This window comes from Habropoda laboriosa, unplaced genomic scaffold (genome assembly GCF_001263275.1).
Source record: "Habropoda laboriosa isolate 0110345459 unplaced genomic scaffold, ASM126327v1 scaffold134, whole genome shotgun sequence".
Lineage (NCBI taxonomy): Eukaryota > Metazoa > Arthropoda > Insecta > Hymenoptera > Apidae > Habropoda > Habropoda laboriosa.
Window position 1 is genome coordinate 1,454,059 of NW_017100266.1, and position 12,087 is coordinate 1,466,145.

At 35.7% G+C, this 12,087-nt stretch overlaps 1 protein-coding gene across 11 annotated transcripts in view; it reads left to right on the forward strand.

The window, feature by feature from the left end:
• LOC108573367 (phosphatidylinositol-binding clathrin assembly protein LAP) overlaps positions 1-12,087 on the forward strand; it is a 19,690-nt gene that overhangs the window by 2,803 nt on the left and 4,800 nt on the right. For 3 of the 11 annotated variants that reach the window (XM_017935789.1, XM_017935795.1, XM_017935790.1), the window contains exons 2-14: positions 5,468-5,610; positions 6,331-6,406; positions 7,241-7,255; positions 7,859-7,961; positions 8,054-8,262; positions 8,334-8,440; positions 8,499-8,540; positions 8,647-8,741; positions 10,161-10,329; positions 10,411-10,539; positions 10,784-10,913; positions 11,052-11,138; positions 11,667-12,081. In XM_017935789.1, the coding sequence (XP_017791278.1) occupies positions 5,468-5,610; positions 6,331-6,406; positions 7,241-7,255; positions 7,859-7,961; positions 8,054-8,262; positions 8,334-8,440; positions 8,499-8,540; positions 8,647-8,741; positions 10,161-10,329; positions 10,411-10,539; positions 10,784-10,913; positions 11,052-11,138; positions 11,667-12,081 (1,720 nt within the window). The remainder of the gene's footprint in view (positions 1-5,467; positions 5,611-6,330; positions 6,407-7,240; positions 7,256-7,858; positions 7,962-8,053; positions 8,263-8,333; positions 8,441-8,498; positions 8,541-8,646; positions 8,742-10,160; positions 10,330-10,410; positions 10,540-10,783; positions 10,914-11,051; positions 11,139-11,666; positions 12,082-12,087) is intronic. The other 8 variants (XM_017935797.1, XM_017935798.1, XM_017935794.1 and 5 more) reach the window with 7 other exon arrangements.

Consider the following 12,087-nt stretch of genomic DNA (forward strand, 5'->3'; position numbering starts at 1 on the left):
AAATGAGCCTTTATCAGACTAAAATGTGTCCTTTATTCTGAGAAACATGTAAAAAATCTCTTTCTCATTTCATAATCTGCTACTGGTATTACGGTTATCAGTAATCATACCGTTTTCACTTGAGAATGTCTCGTTACCAATAGACAGTAAGAGTGATAATAACAAGTGCGATTACAATTGTGTGGTTAGAATATTATTACGAGCGGTCTGATGTTTATTTAAACTCATCATTTATGGTTCAATCACAGATAGATTCAAAGAAATGTACATCACCGTAACTTCTTGTTTCTATGAATCACAGTGTACCGATAATTGATATCAAACGGAGGGGATTCCTCTTCGTAAATGATATTTGCATCTTGTTTGCATTAGTTCACGTGAAAGTTGGTTAACGGATTGCATAAAGCGTGACGCAACAATTAAGGCGCCTCTTTCTCCTCGAGGAAAGTCGATCGAAAAATTATATCTTCGAGAAAGTTTCAATTCTTCGTTGTTCCATCAGTCTCGAGGGGGAAACGATTGTTTCCAGAGGCAACGAAGCGGATCCATGTCGGTAAAAATGCGACAAGAGCATCATCGCCTTAGTTATTTTTTAGGGTCAGGGACAGGAATGTATAATGCAACTTTTCAGCTTTAGCCTTTATTTTTTTACAAAAATGATATGTTGGTTTACGCAGTATCGTTTAATTGTTTAAATTGAGGGTTATGTGTATTGACTAAACGCATATATTTCGCACATGCTCACTAGCAATGCTCCCTGGGTAGCTTTCGTCCGAGATTCCGTCTATCGATCGTACACTTGATTCCCAGACGATGACCTCGCGATCTTTTCGCTCATTCGAGTGATTACTTGTCGTTCTAAAAATAGCATTGATTGTTTGGAATTCAATAGTAAAAATCACCACTATACATTGTTATCGACGAACATTTTGTGTTAAAACATTTCCTTCAATCTGTAATTGCCCTATTGCTAATAGAATTAATTATACTCAAACGTGGATACACAATTTTCCTGGAATACTTAACAAAGAATATCTCGTGTTAGGAATATCAATGATGTACAGTTAAAAAATAGTTACGGAACAACATGTCTGAGAATAATATTTGGAAATGAAATATTGTTTATTATAAATGTAGAGCGAGAAATTTTCAGGTAAAAGTACAGTACGGTCTACCGTACTATATTAGTAGGTTACAAAATACAACAGTAAAAGCTATAAGTATTGAAATATTGTTATTGTCTACGTAATTCTGTTTCGTTCAACGACTCGTGATGAATTCATTCATTATCGACGTACGTTTACGTAAGTCGTCGATTTATTATGCGTGGAAAATATACCTGTGGTAATGTGTTCTGTGTCTTGTCGAATTGTGCAATTTAGTTACTGGGCATTGTACGATGAACCGCCGCTGCTATCGATATTTCTTGTAGTTCTTTGCACGATTCTTTTTCTTCTTGTATGATAATTGCTGTCTTTCGGTCCGTTCCATTTCCAGGGCGCCTGTAATTACGGTGACCATGCTGGATGGCACAACTGCCTCTTTTTTTTTTCTTTTTCTTTTTTTGCGTGACTTCTGCTGCCGTAATTACTTTAAATTGTCAAAAATTAAATATTTACAAAAATCAAAACACGACGTTATATTATTTTTATTATAACATTTTAACGAGTGGAAGTAAATTCATAGTGTATAGTGATCTTTTTCGGCTAAGAATTGTCAATTATTTTTAGAAATTTTTTTTAGAGGTTATATGTATGAAATTTTGAAAGTGAAATATCAGAGAAGAAAGTGACGTAATAACGAGGCAGCTGGATGTTCGTATTTTGCAATAATGTGAAAGTTCAGTCTTTTTTTGATAATGTACGACTGCTACGGCTATCGTTTTACCAAAACACGTTATCGGTAACGCCCCCATTTGAGTCTGCACTCGGGAAAAACATCTCAACGCGCACACCCCTTCAAACTTTCAGATAAATCTCGATAACTATGGCGTTCTTCTCCATTCCACGTTCTGTCTCTGAACAACCGTTCGATTCATCAGGTTTCTTCCGTTCTGATCGGCGGATCCGTTATAAACATGTTGTTCATCCTCGTTGTTTATTTTTAAAATAGCGTGGAAAAAAACAGGGGTCGGGTTGGTAGGTCTCTTTCATCGATTTTTGTTACGCACGTAGCAAATTTTTTTTCTGAGAGAATTAAAAAATTTTAAAAATTAATATTTCGGAAAATTTAGGTTAGAATTGAATAGAACATAAGTATGTATATTATTCGTTTGTGTTTGACCTAACAAGGAAGGGTACATCCCGAAGTGATAAATAGTAGATTTCGAAAAAGGGAAAAAAAAAATCGACAAGCATTTTTTTTTATCGACGATCGTCCACATTGAAGGGGTGAGAATCGCCCTCAAAGTCGAAGTAGTGAACATATTTAGTTCAATATCTCGAAACCTATTAGAGATAGAGAGGTGGTGTAAATTGACAAAATTTATATTTTTGTATGACGAATATGGCTGCGTAGACAGATTTGAAAAAAGTCCATCTGTATAAATAATTACTAAAAATTATAACTTTTTTATTAATTTCTCTTGTAAAATATTTATTGATTTTCATGCAAATGTGTGTATATAAATTACATACCTAAATACGAAATAATCTGGACAAACCAGAATTTGAATTTTTTGCAAAATAAAAGAAATAATTATTCTTAAAATTTACTCTTATTTTATATTAGTTCGAGGCTTATATATAGCATGTAGATTTGAAAAACTGTACGTATTTACAGGTTTTCCGAGTGTATTATACTATGTGTTAGTTATTTTCCAATAGACGAAATTAATACCCCAGGTATTGAAATTTTGCGGTGCGGACCTTTGTTGTAGGGACTGCGGGAGGTCTACGGCAAGCCGTGACAGAAGATACACTAGCGTGGTACGAGCCCGAACGCCTCGGCCTTCTACCCAAGTCCTTTCAACCCATATAAATCACATACAGAATATTGACATTTTATAAAGAAGACTTCAGGAAATGTAATATTTTTTTCAAATTTTTTATTACATATTTTACAAAGAAATTTTTATAAAGAAGACTTCAGGAAATGTAATATTTTTTTCAAATTTTTTAATTTGTATTTTACCAAGAAATTTGCAAAATTTAAATTTATTTATAATTTTTAGGTGAAATAGATAACTTCTTGTGTTTTGAAACAATGGTTCAGAAAAATCAAACTCTCTGGAGTAAAATGAAAAGAAAGTTACGTCTATACGGCTAATAGTCCCTGTGATAAAAATTGATTTAGTTAGCTCATCGCAACACGTCAAAATCGCAATTTTCATTAACAGTATCTCCTTGATATTGAGTTTTACCGATATGTTTTTAGAACATTTTCTGTCCACAGTCATACTCAGAATTAACTAGTCAAATTTTGTTCTCCTGTGAGAAAGCAACCTGTATTAGCAAATTTCAAGAGCAATAATTTTGTTACTTTGCAGGAAATCAAAATTTTGATTTACCCGTATTTTGTATTTGGATATGTAATTTACATATACAAGTTTACACGAAAATCGATAAATATTTTACCAGAAAAATTAACCAAAAAGTTATAAGTTTTAGTATATTATTTAAACAAATGTATATACTTTTTTTTAAATCTGTTTACGTAATCACATTCGTCGTTCAGAATTTCGTTAATTTACACCACTTCTGTATCTCTAATAGTTTTCGAGATGTTGAATTAAGTACGTTTACTACCCTCGACTTTGAAAATGATTCTCACCCCTTCAATGTGAACGACCGTCGATAAAGAAGAATTACTTGTCGAATATTCTTTTAGATCTACTGCGTACTAAAATTTTATCAAAATCGGTGATTATCACTTCGGGATGTTCCTTTGTAAGTATCAGCGCAAGTGTGTGTAGCTGCGTATCTAGGCTGAAAGAAGAAGGTAAATAAATACGAAACCTGATATCAGTCGTTTCGAACCTTAATCTCAAAAAACCCCAACACCTATACATTTATTTTGCTTTACAAGTTCACACCATGTCGAAATATCGATTAGTGAATTTTATAAATGGTCAGGGCCCCTGACTCAGGGGCATTTTATCTCTTATTACACTCTGCTGGTATGTACACGCAAGAAACTGCGTGGTTTCTCGTCTTTTATAAATAGTAGAACGCCACTGAATGGGACACGACTTCTCGTTTCGAGAGTACATTATTAGAAGAGAGGATGCGCGACAAGGTCGAGAACGTTTTGGCATCGGCCCTGACAGGTACGACTTTCTTTACTGAAAATAAATGGGAAGATAGCGCGACACACACATTATTCAACCCTCTGTAGCTTTACATTGTCTAAAGTCCACGAAACAATAAGAGAAAATCCAAAGTATTTCTTTTAGGAACTTTACGGATCTCTCATTGTAGCCTTAGAAATAAGAAATAATCGAGATGGAAGATTTTCGAGTGGAAAGAACGCACGTGGTGTGTCCGTTATTCTTAGAGGTACATACATTGCAAAATTGCTTCGTGATCCGTAGCCATTTTTGTCGACCAAGATAACGTTATACTTCGCATTCTACTATCAGAAACATTGTAGAACATGTTTATCTTGGTATGAAACGTGCGGAACTAATTTTAGAACGCCTTCCTTCAGCACCAGGTGGTGTGGAACTTCCCCTTTGAGAAAATATAATTTCGATCAAATAAATTGATTATTTTATTACGCGGTTTGAAAGATGAATGGAATAGGAAAACATAGTTGGAAATTATGAGTCACCCCGTGGAGAACTGGTTCGTGGCTGTTACGTATTTTTCTCGCGATAGACGATGCGGAATCGATAGGTTGTCGCTTTGCTCTTTCAATTAGGGATCGTTACTGCTTTTCTTGTGCATCGTTGAAGACGTATCTTTTATAGATGCAGGAAAAACAATGAGAGAGATTATAATTCCTCGTTTTTTCAATGCTACACTCTGTTAGCAACAGGAAAGAAACGATATGATAGTTTAATGGTTTTATTGGAAACTGATACCTTGGTTTTCTTTTAATCGAAAGAAATTTTTTAGATGATAGGTTAGGTTATATATTTTAGGGTACATACTTACATATGTATATATTCAATAAAAAAATTTATATGTACATAATTCTGTTAACCAATTATTTTCGATTAACAGTAGAAGTACCTGCCGGCTCAAAACGACCTATTAGCAACTTTCCAAGAAAAGTGAATGTTCGATATTGGTAGTATTATCGTTTGTAACTTTCTGATTTTGTATACTACTATTTGTATCGATATGAATCTAATTTTTCAATCACGTTTTAGTTACATAAAAATTCATTTTTGGAAAGTCCTTAATTAGTCATTTTTATATATATATGAATAAAATCTAAAGGGTGTTCTACATAACTTTATCTAAAATATTTTTATATATTGTTTAATATAAGAATTTTCTGATGGTAAAAATGGTTATTTCAGATCTGGTGCGGTGCACCAACGAGCCGAATGTGTCGATACCCCAGCTGGCGAATCTGCTGATAGAACGGTCTCAGAATACGAATTGGACAGTTGTTTTCAAAGCTTTGATTACGGTGCACCATATGCTTTGTTACGGCAATGAGGTAAAAACCATGCTCTCTCGCTGTAATTTGCAATGCAGAACAGGATCTGTAGGAGCATGAGAGTGGCTCTCTCGATAAGTGGCTTCTTAAAGCCAATCAGACGAACTTTCTTTCCCTCTCTGACCACTCGACGAACAAGATAGCCAAGGATTCTGTTATTTAATTGAGAAAATACTCTCTTGCCTCTCGCTTAATTGACTCTTGAAGCTTGATGATCGTCTCTGTTACTCGGAAATTGTTAATGCTGATAATTTGATTAATTAAAGCCATCAAAGTTACTATGTTTGTAACTGGAAAAAAGTTTTATTGTTTAAGAGAATTCTAAAGAGTATTATTTACATTCGTTCGGCGAGGTTGTCCAACTCATTTCGGTTCAGTAATGAGCTGAGAGGGGAAGTGTCGTCACCCTTGCTAGTCGCTGTGTGTGAACATGCACACGGGATCCAATAGCACGAATCCGTGACCAGAGTCTAACATTTACGATTTATACATGCAATTCAATAGAAACAGCAGCTGCAACATAGTCATTTCCTCGGACAGAGTCGCTCTACGGGGACGGTAACGCACGTAATCCCGTGAAACTGTCTTTTGTTTTAATGCGTAGCACAGTTTATTCATGGTACTTCAATGGATGACTTTTTTTAAAAGTAAAATTAATGAAAAACGAAAGAAAGATATAGATGAATGATATCAACAAGGACCATGACCTTTCTGTTGCAGAGGTTTACACAGTATTTGGCATCCAGCAACAGCACATTTCAGCTCAGTGTTTTTCTCGATAAAAGCGGTGTGCAAGGTAACCACATTGTTTAAAAGAATCTTCTTGCATTAACTTCTGTCTACTGGTTCAATTAGATGTTTGATTCCTGCTATCTCCCTGTCATTGCCCATTGCTCCTTATTCTTTTTAATTCTGAAATCAATGTCTCATGACTGAATTTAGAAATGTTAAGAATATACATGGTAGAATCTTAAATATGATAAATGAAATTTCTCTCAACTCATGAAATAACAATTACATGATAAACAAAATAAATATATATAAAATTACTAGTAAATTGAATTTCAATAAAAGATAATAATCTGGTAGAATGGTGATCTTAATTGGGCCATTACAGAAGTGCATGAAGTTTCCAAGTTTATCTTTGTTGTTGCTTTCATTTCTTACAATCTATTAACAATTCTGGTGAGAAATAACATCAAGTTATACTGAATGCAGCACGCACGCGAGCACTGTTACACGAGATTTATGGTTCTGTGTTTAACAATACCATAGAATTCTACGATTCAATTCTTTAACTGTAACATTGAGCATCTTTTACCTTAAAAAGTATAAAAAATATCTTATTGTATTGTATACATTAAATCAAAGTTTTTAATTGCAGTTAAAGTGTCTGAATTAATTATTAACACAATTAATGTTAAAGTAGTTTCATTGTTGTAATATTGATCATAGAGGATCAAAGGATCAACTGTTTCTAACAAATGTACTCACATTTTTACTCTCTCAAATTAGAGATTTGATAATAAGTTCTTCCTGGCTAACTTCCTAGCATTGTGCAGCTATCTGTATCTGGCCTCTGTCTATGATTTACTAACCTGGAACTAATTTTCTCTCTATTTGGGCACAGCAGGAGCTCGTATTGGTGAGTTAGCATTCCATTGTTACCTATTATTGATATGTGAATGTTTGTTTGATATTAATGCCTCTGTCTGAATTCACTTAACATTTTATTTAACCTTTTCACTGGTCAATGGACAATCAAAAAATATTGTATTAACATTTGGTAATTTGTCTTTCTTTCCATTCTTAATTTTTTATGTGTATTGTATCAAAAATCTCTATTCACTATCGTCATTCAGAATCCATGGTTCTGGTTTGATTATGACTAAGTATAGTCAGTCCTCTAGATATTCTGCTGGTGAATCAATACTCCTGGAATTTTTAATTCTAAAGTTTTCACATGTAGTTTTTCTATATATGTTCAGTTTTCATGGAGGAGACTATGATGTATGTCAGCATCAATAATTCTAACAAGGCCTGTGCCTGCTTCTTACACTTGTGCTGCACTTGCATGCATTTCAGATGTCTGTACTTGCACATTGAACTTTAAATTCATCTCTATTGTCTCCTTCTCAGAAAACTGAATGTTACTTTCATTTCATCCTGCTTGGAAGTCTCTTTTGAACTATTTTAAAATATCAACAGATAAGAAACGTTTCTTTTACATGGACTCTTCATTTGCTAGGATATGACATGTCACCATTTATCAGGAGATATGCTAAGTACCTCAATGAGAAGGCTCTCTCCTACAGGACTGTGGCGTTTGACTTTTGTAAGGTGAAGAGAGGGTAAGCACTTTAATCAGTGAAGAAACAGAATACATGTTTACATTTTAGATTAATTAGAAAATGATTCATTTGTTTTGAAATTGTGTGTCTAGAAAGGACGACCGTACTTTACGCACAATGAACGCTGAGAAGCTGTTGAAAACTTTGCCAGTGTTGCAATCACAGCTGGATGCTCTGTTGGAGTTCGATTGTACCTCTAATGAACTCACAAACGGTGTCATAAACATGGCTTTCATGCTTCTCTTTCGAGATCTGATCAGGCTGTTTGCCTGCTACAATGATGGCATTATTAATTTGCTAGGTATTGTACTAATTATCTGATTTCTCCAAATACTATGCAAGTTAAATAATTTTTGCCTTATTAAATTTTAGAAAAGTATTTCGATATGAACAAAAAACAGTGTAGAGAGGCTCTGGATCTGTACAAGAAGTTTCTTATACGAATGGATCGGGTTGGGGAATTCTTGAAAGTTGCTGAGGTGAGTTAAAATTATTTAACATTGAAATCTTAGATATTAATTGTACCAAATTTTACAGAATGTGGGCATTGATAAAGGAGACATACCTGATCTAACAAAGGTAAGACAATGAGACTCAATTGGAATCATCTGGTAATCTAAAATATGCCTAATTTTTATGTAAAGTAGGTTTTCAGGTCAGATTTAAATAAATGGACATTTTTTAGGCTCCAAGTAGCTTGTTAGACGCGCTAGAACAGCATCTTGCTTCGTTGGAGGGAAAGAAAGGCTCTGCAGCCAACACTCCCACACAATCAGCAAGGTATGTTGATCATAGTTTATTTAAACACTTGGAATTTATGTTAACAATCAGAGTAGGAACTAAATTACTAATTTTGAGGAATATTTTGCGATTCGTCTGTTAACAAATGTTCAAAGGTAAAACATATTTGAAAAACTGTGACCAAGGTATTTTCATACACTTGGAAAGAAATATATTTTTTTAAATTAGAACTATGAATCACGATAGAATATCGAGAAGTACAGTTACATAATAGGCATCGAATCCCATCAGACTTTTTCCTTTGCTACTATTTTCTGCTGCAAATTCAGAAACATATAAAGATGACAAGCAAATCCCACTTTTTTATCCGACCGACAATCATATCTATTTCTCCTCGCAAAATGTTTTGTAAATTCGTAGGGTATAAAAGGTAATGTTGCCATTTGTTTTCTATTGCTTGGGAACATGTGCTTCTTTTTTCGTTTAGAAGTTTCTTTCTCTTCTTCCCGTCTCCTCTCTTTCTTTTCTTTCTTAATTCCTCATTGTCTTCTGTTTTGCGCTCTATAGCGACAATTATTAAGCGTGTTCAGTTGGTTACCAAAGAATTCCTTGCTTTTTATGGTTTCTAGACAACAGTTGTATACAAATATTTATCGAAGTCTTTTTGCAGAAATTTCACTTAGCTCGCCAAGTTCAAGATATTTTACGTTTTATCACAGATAATTTCTTTTTTTTTTCTTCTTTTTAGATACTTTATCGCTGATTATTGCACGTGTCTGTGTTTTTCTTTCAATCCACCTTTTGATTACAACTTACAGCGAGTGTTCAAATGAATTTATCACTGAAATTCAATGTGATTTCAAATTTAAAGAAGATAATGAATTAGAAGCTAGGTGATATTTTCCTGCACCGAGAATTAATTTGTACATATGCGTGCGTGCGTGCGTATCGTAGCCAGTAGCAAATGAGAAAGTGTGTGTTTCTATTTTGTTCCTTTTTTTCTCTCTCTATCTCTTTCTCTTTTCTGTTTCATTTCCATTGTAAGATATATTTGGTAGTACCACGTCAATTAACTGCTTGTGTGATTTCGTAACTAGTACAAAATCTGTATAAAAATAACAGAGAGAGTCTGTGATATAAAAAAGAAAGCTAACGTTACGCATGTATCGTAAATACTATACTATATACGAGTGTGTCTGTGACTATATACGTGTGCGTGAGCGTGAGCACAATTGTTGTGTAGCTGAATTTTTACACATCGTTATTTATCTTTATACGTACTACACTGTTTCTTTGTTTTTTTGTTTGTCTTCTCCTTTGTTTTCAATGATCAACGTTCCTCTTCTCGCTCCTAACGCCTTCCACACTTGTCTACGCTGAATACTGGCTTCTCCTTTCCTCTGTGAATCCACTATTCTTCATCGACACGCATCCATTGCCCAATCATTACCTAAGCAGCAATAGAACGAATGTAAAGTCGGGAGTGTCCGCCCTGTCTTCCACCAGTACCGCGTTTGGAACAGCAGCCAGTAATAATCGACTTGACCACGCTGGGAATGGACACATTGACGAAGCGTTAAGGCAGCAGGCCCTCGCGGAAGAGGAGGCCGCCATGAACCAATACAAGGTATTAAGAAACGATTCAAATAGCAATTATACACGAGATAAAATGTTCCAGATAGTTTTATCTTTTGTATTTTATTATCAGGCAAAAGTGCAATCACCTTCGAGCGGTCCCAGCACGAATCCATTCCTCAGTTCGCCGACGAACAACGCCAATCAGCCAATAGTGGACCTCTTTGGTGCACCATCCACGACGGCGGGCACTGAAAATCAGGTAAAGAAAAGAAATCATGGTTAAAAAGTGTACATAATATTTTCAACTTATTAACAATTTTTTTTCTGATAACAACGTCTTTAATGTCGTTGTTAGTTGTGAAATAGTTAAGAAGATTTCTAGAAAAATTAATAGAATGATTTTGTTGGATAATATGAGACACAATTTCTCAACTAACCTACCTCAGTAATAAATATGATAATCTAATTGTTAATTTCTCTATAAGTTACTCTCTGTTTTGCAGCCGCAGAAAGCGTCGGACGATCTGCTCCAGTTGGCAGGCAATCCGTTTGCGGACATGTTTGGAGCTCCTCAGTCAGTGGCTGCGCCAACCACACAATCACAAAACAACATGTGGATGACTAACGGTAATGGTAAATACGAGTTAGTTTTTTTCTTTTTTTTTCCACTTTTAATCATTGCATTATTTTGATTTATTTGACAAATATTGTCATGATAATCATCTTTTTATTTGTAGTCTCATCGAATTGTTTTTACTTTTTAATTTGTAGGTTTCGCTGCAGTGCCCCCGGCAAATAATAACTTTGTTACAGATAACAGTTTCTCTTCCGTATTTGGTAATCAAGACTCTCAATCTGGTGAGTGCTTCCACCATTTCTCTTCTCTTGCAAAGATCAAATATTGTATTCTCTACCACTTGTTGAGTCAGATTATGCACCAATCTCTATTTTTCTGTCAGTGTTAACAATTATTGTGCATACTCATTCTTTTCTCCATGGTGAAGAGTCTTTCGCTGTAGACTTTGTATCATACTTTTCTCTGCATCATACTATATCATTTAGATTCATAGGTGATGCCTGTGAAGTAACCTAAGGGGGAATCTCGAAGAAGAGTAACTAATCACCTGATTGATCTGTACGCTTTTATTCATTCTCGCTTCTCTGTGAAATTAACTTCTCAAGCATCAGAGACATGCATTACCACCAATGATAAGAGGCATTGTTGCACCATAAATTCAATCATACTCATAAAAAAAAAAAATCAAGGCGCCTCGTGTACGGTGACGAAGTATAACACACAAGCAAACCCCAAAAAATCTTCAACGCCAATTAACCTCAGCATTAAAGAAAAAGCTAATTAAAATTGCACCTTGATTTCTGCGCAAGCTGGTGCTCCAGGAGCGGCCGGATCCGTACCGAACCCTTTTATGTCCGACTTCCCATCCCTTGGTTCCCAGCCTACGCAGTCGAACGCAGCTGCTTTCGGTCTCTTCGATCAGGGTGCCGCTAACCATCAGGCTGGTACGGCGACCTCAGGCGTCGCTGGCGAGGGCCAGCAGCAAAGCCAACAAAGCGGAGACCTGTTCAGTGCTGGCGGCCAGGCAGATCTCTTTGGGAGCGACTCAGCAGTGCTCAAGGCCGCGGAGGGGGCCGTGGGAGAAGCCGTCGCAGAGCCGGCATCCTCCACGACTCTGACCTCCGCTGGTAAGTCCACTGCCACGCCGCCTCCCAGACCGCCGCCTCCCGCGACAGCCATGAACGGCACGCCTAGACCATCATCGCCGGTTTCTGGAGGAGCGGCGGTGGG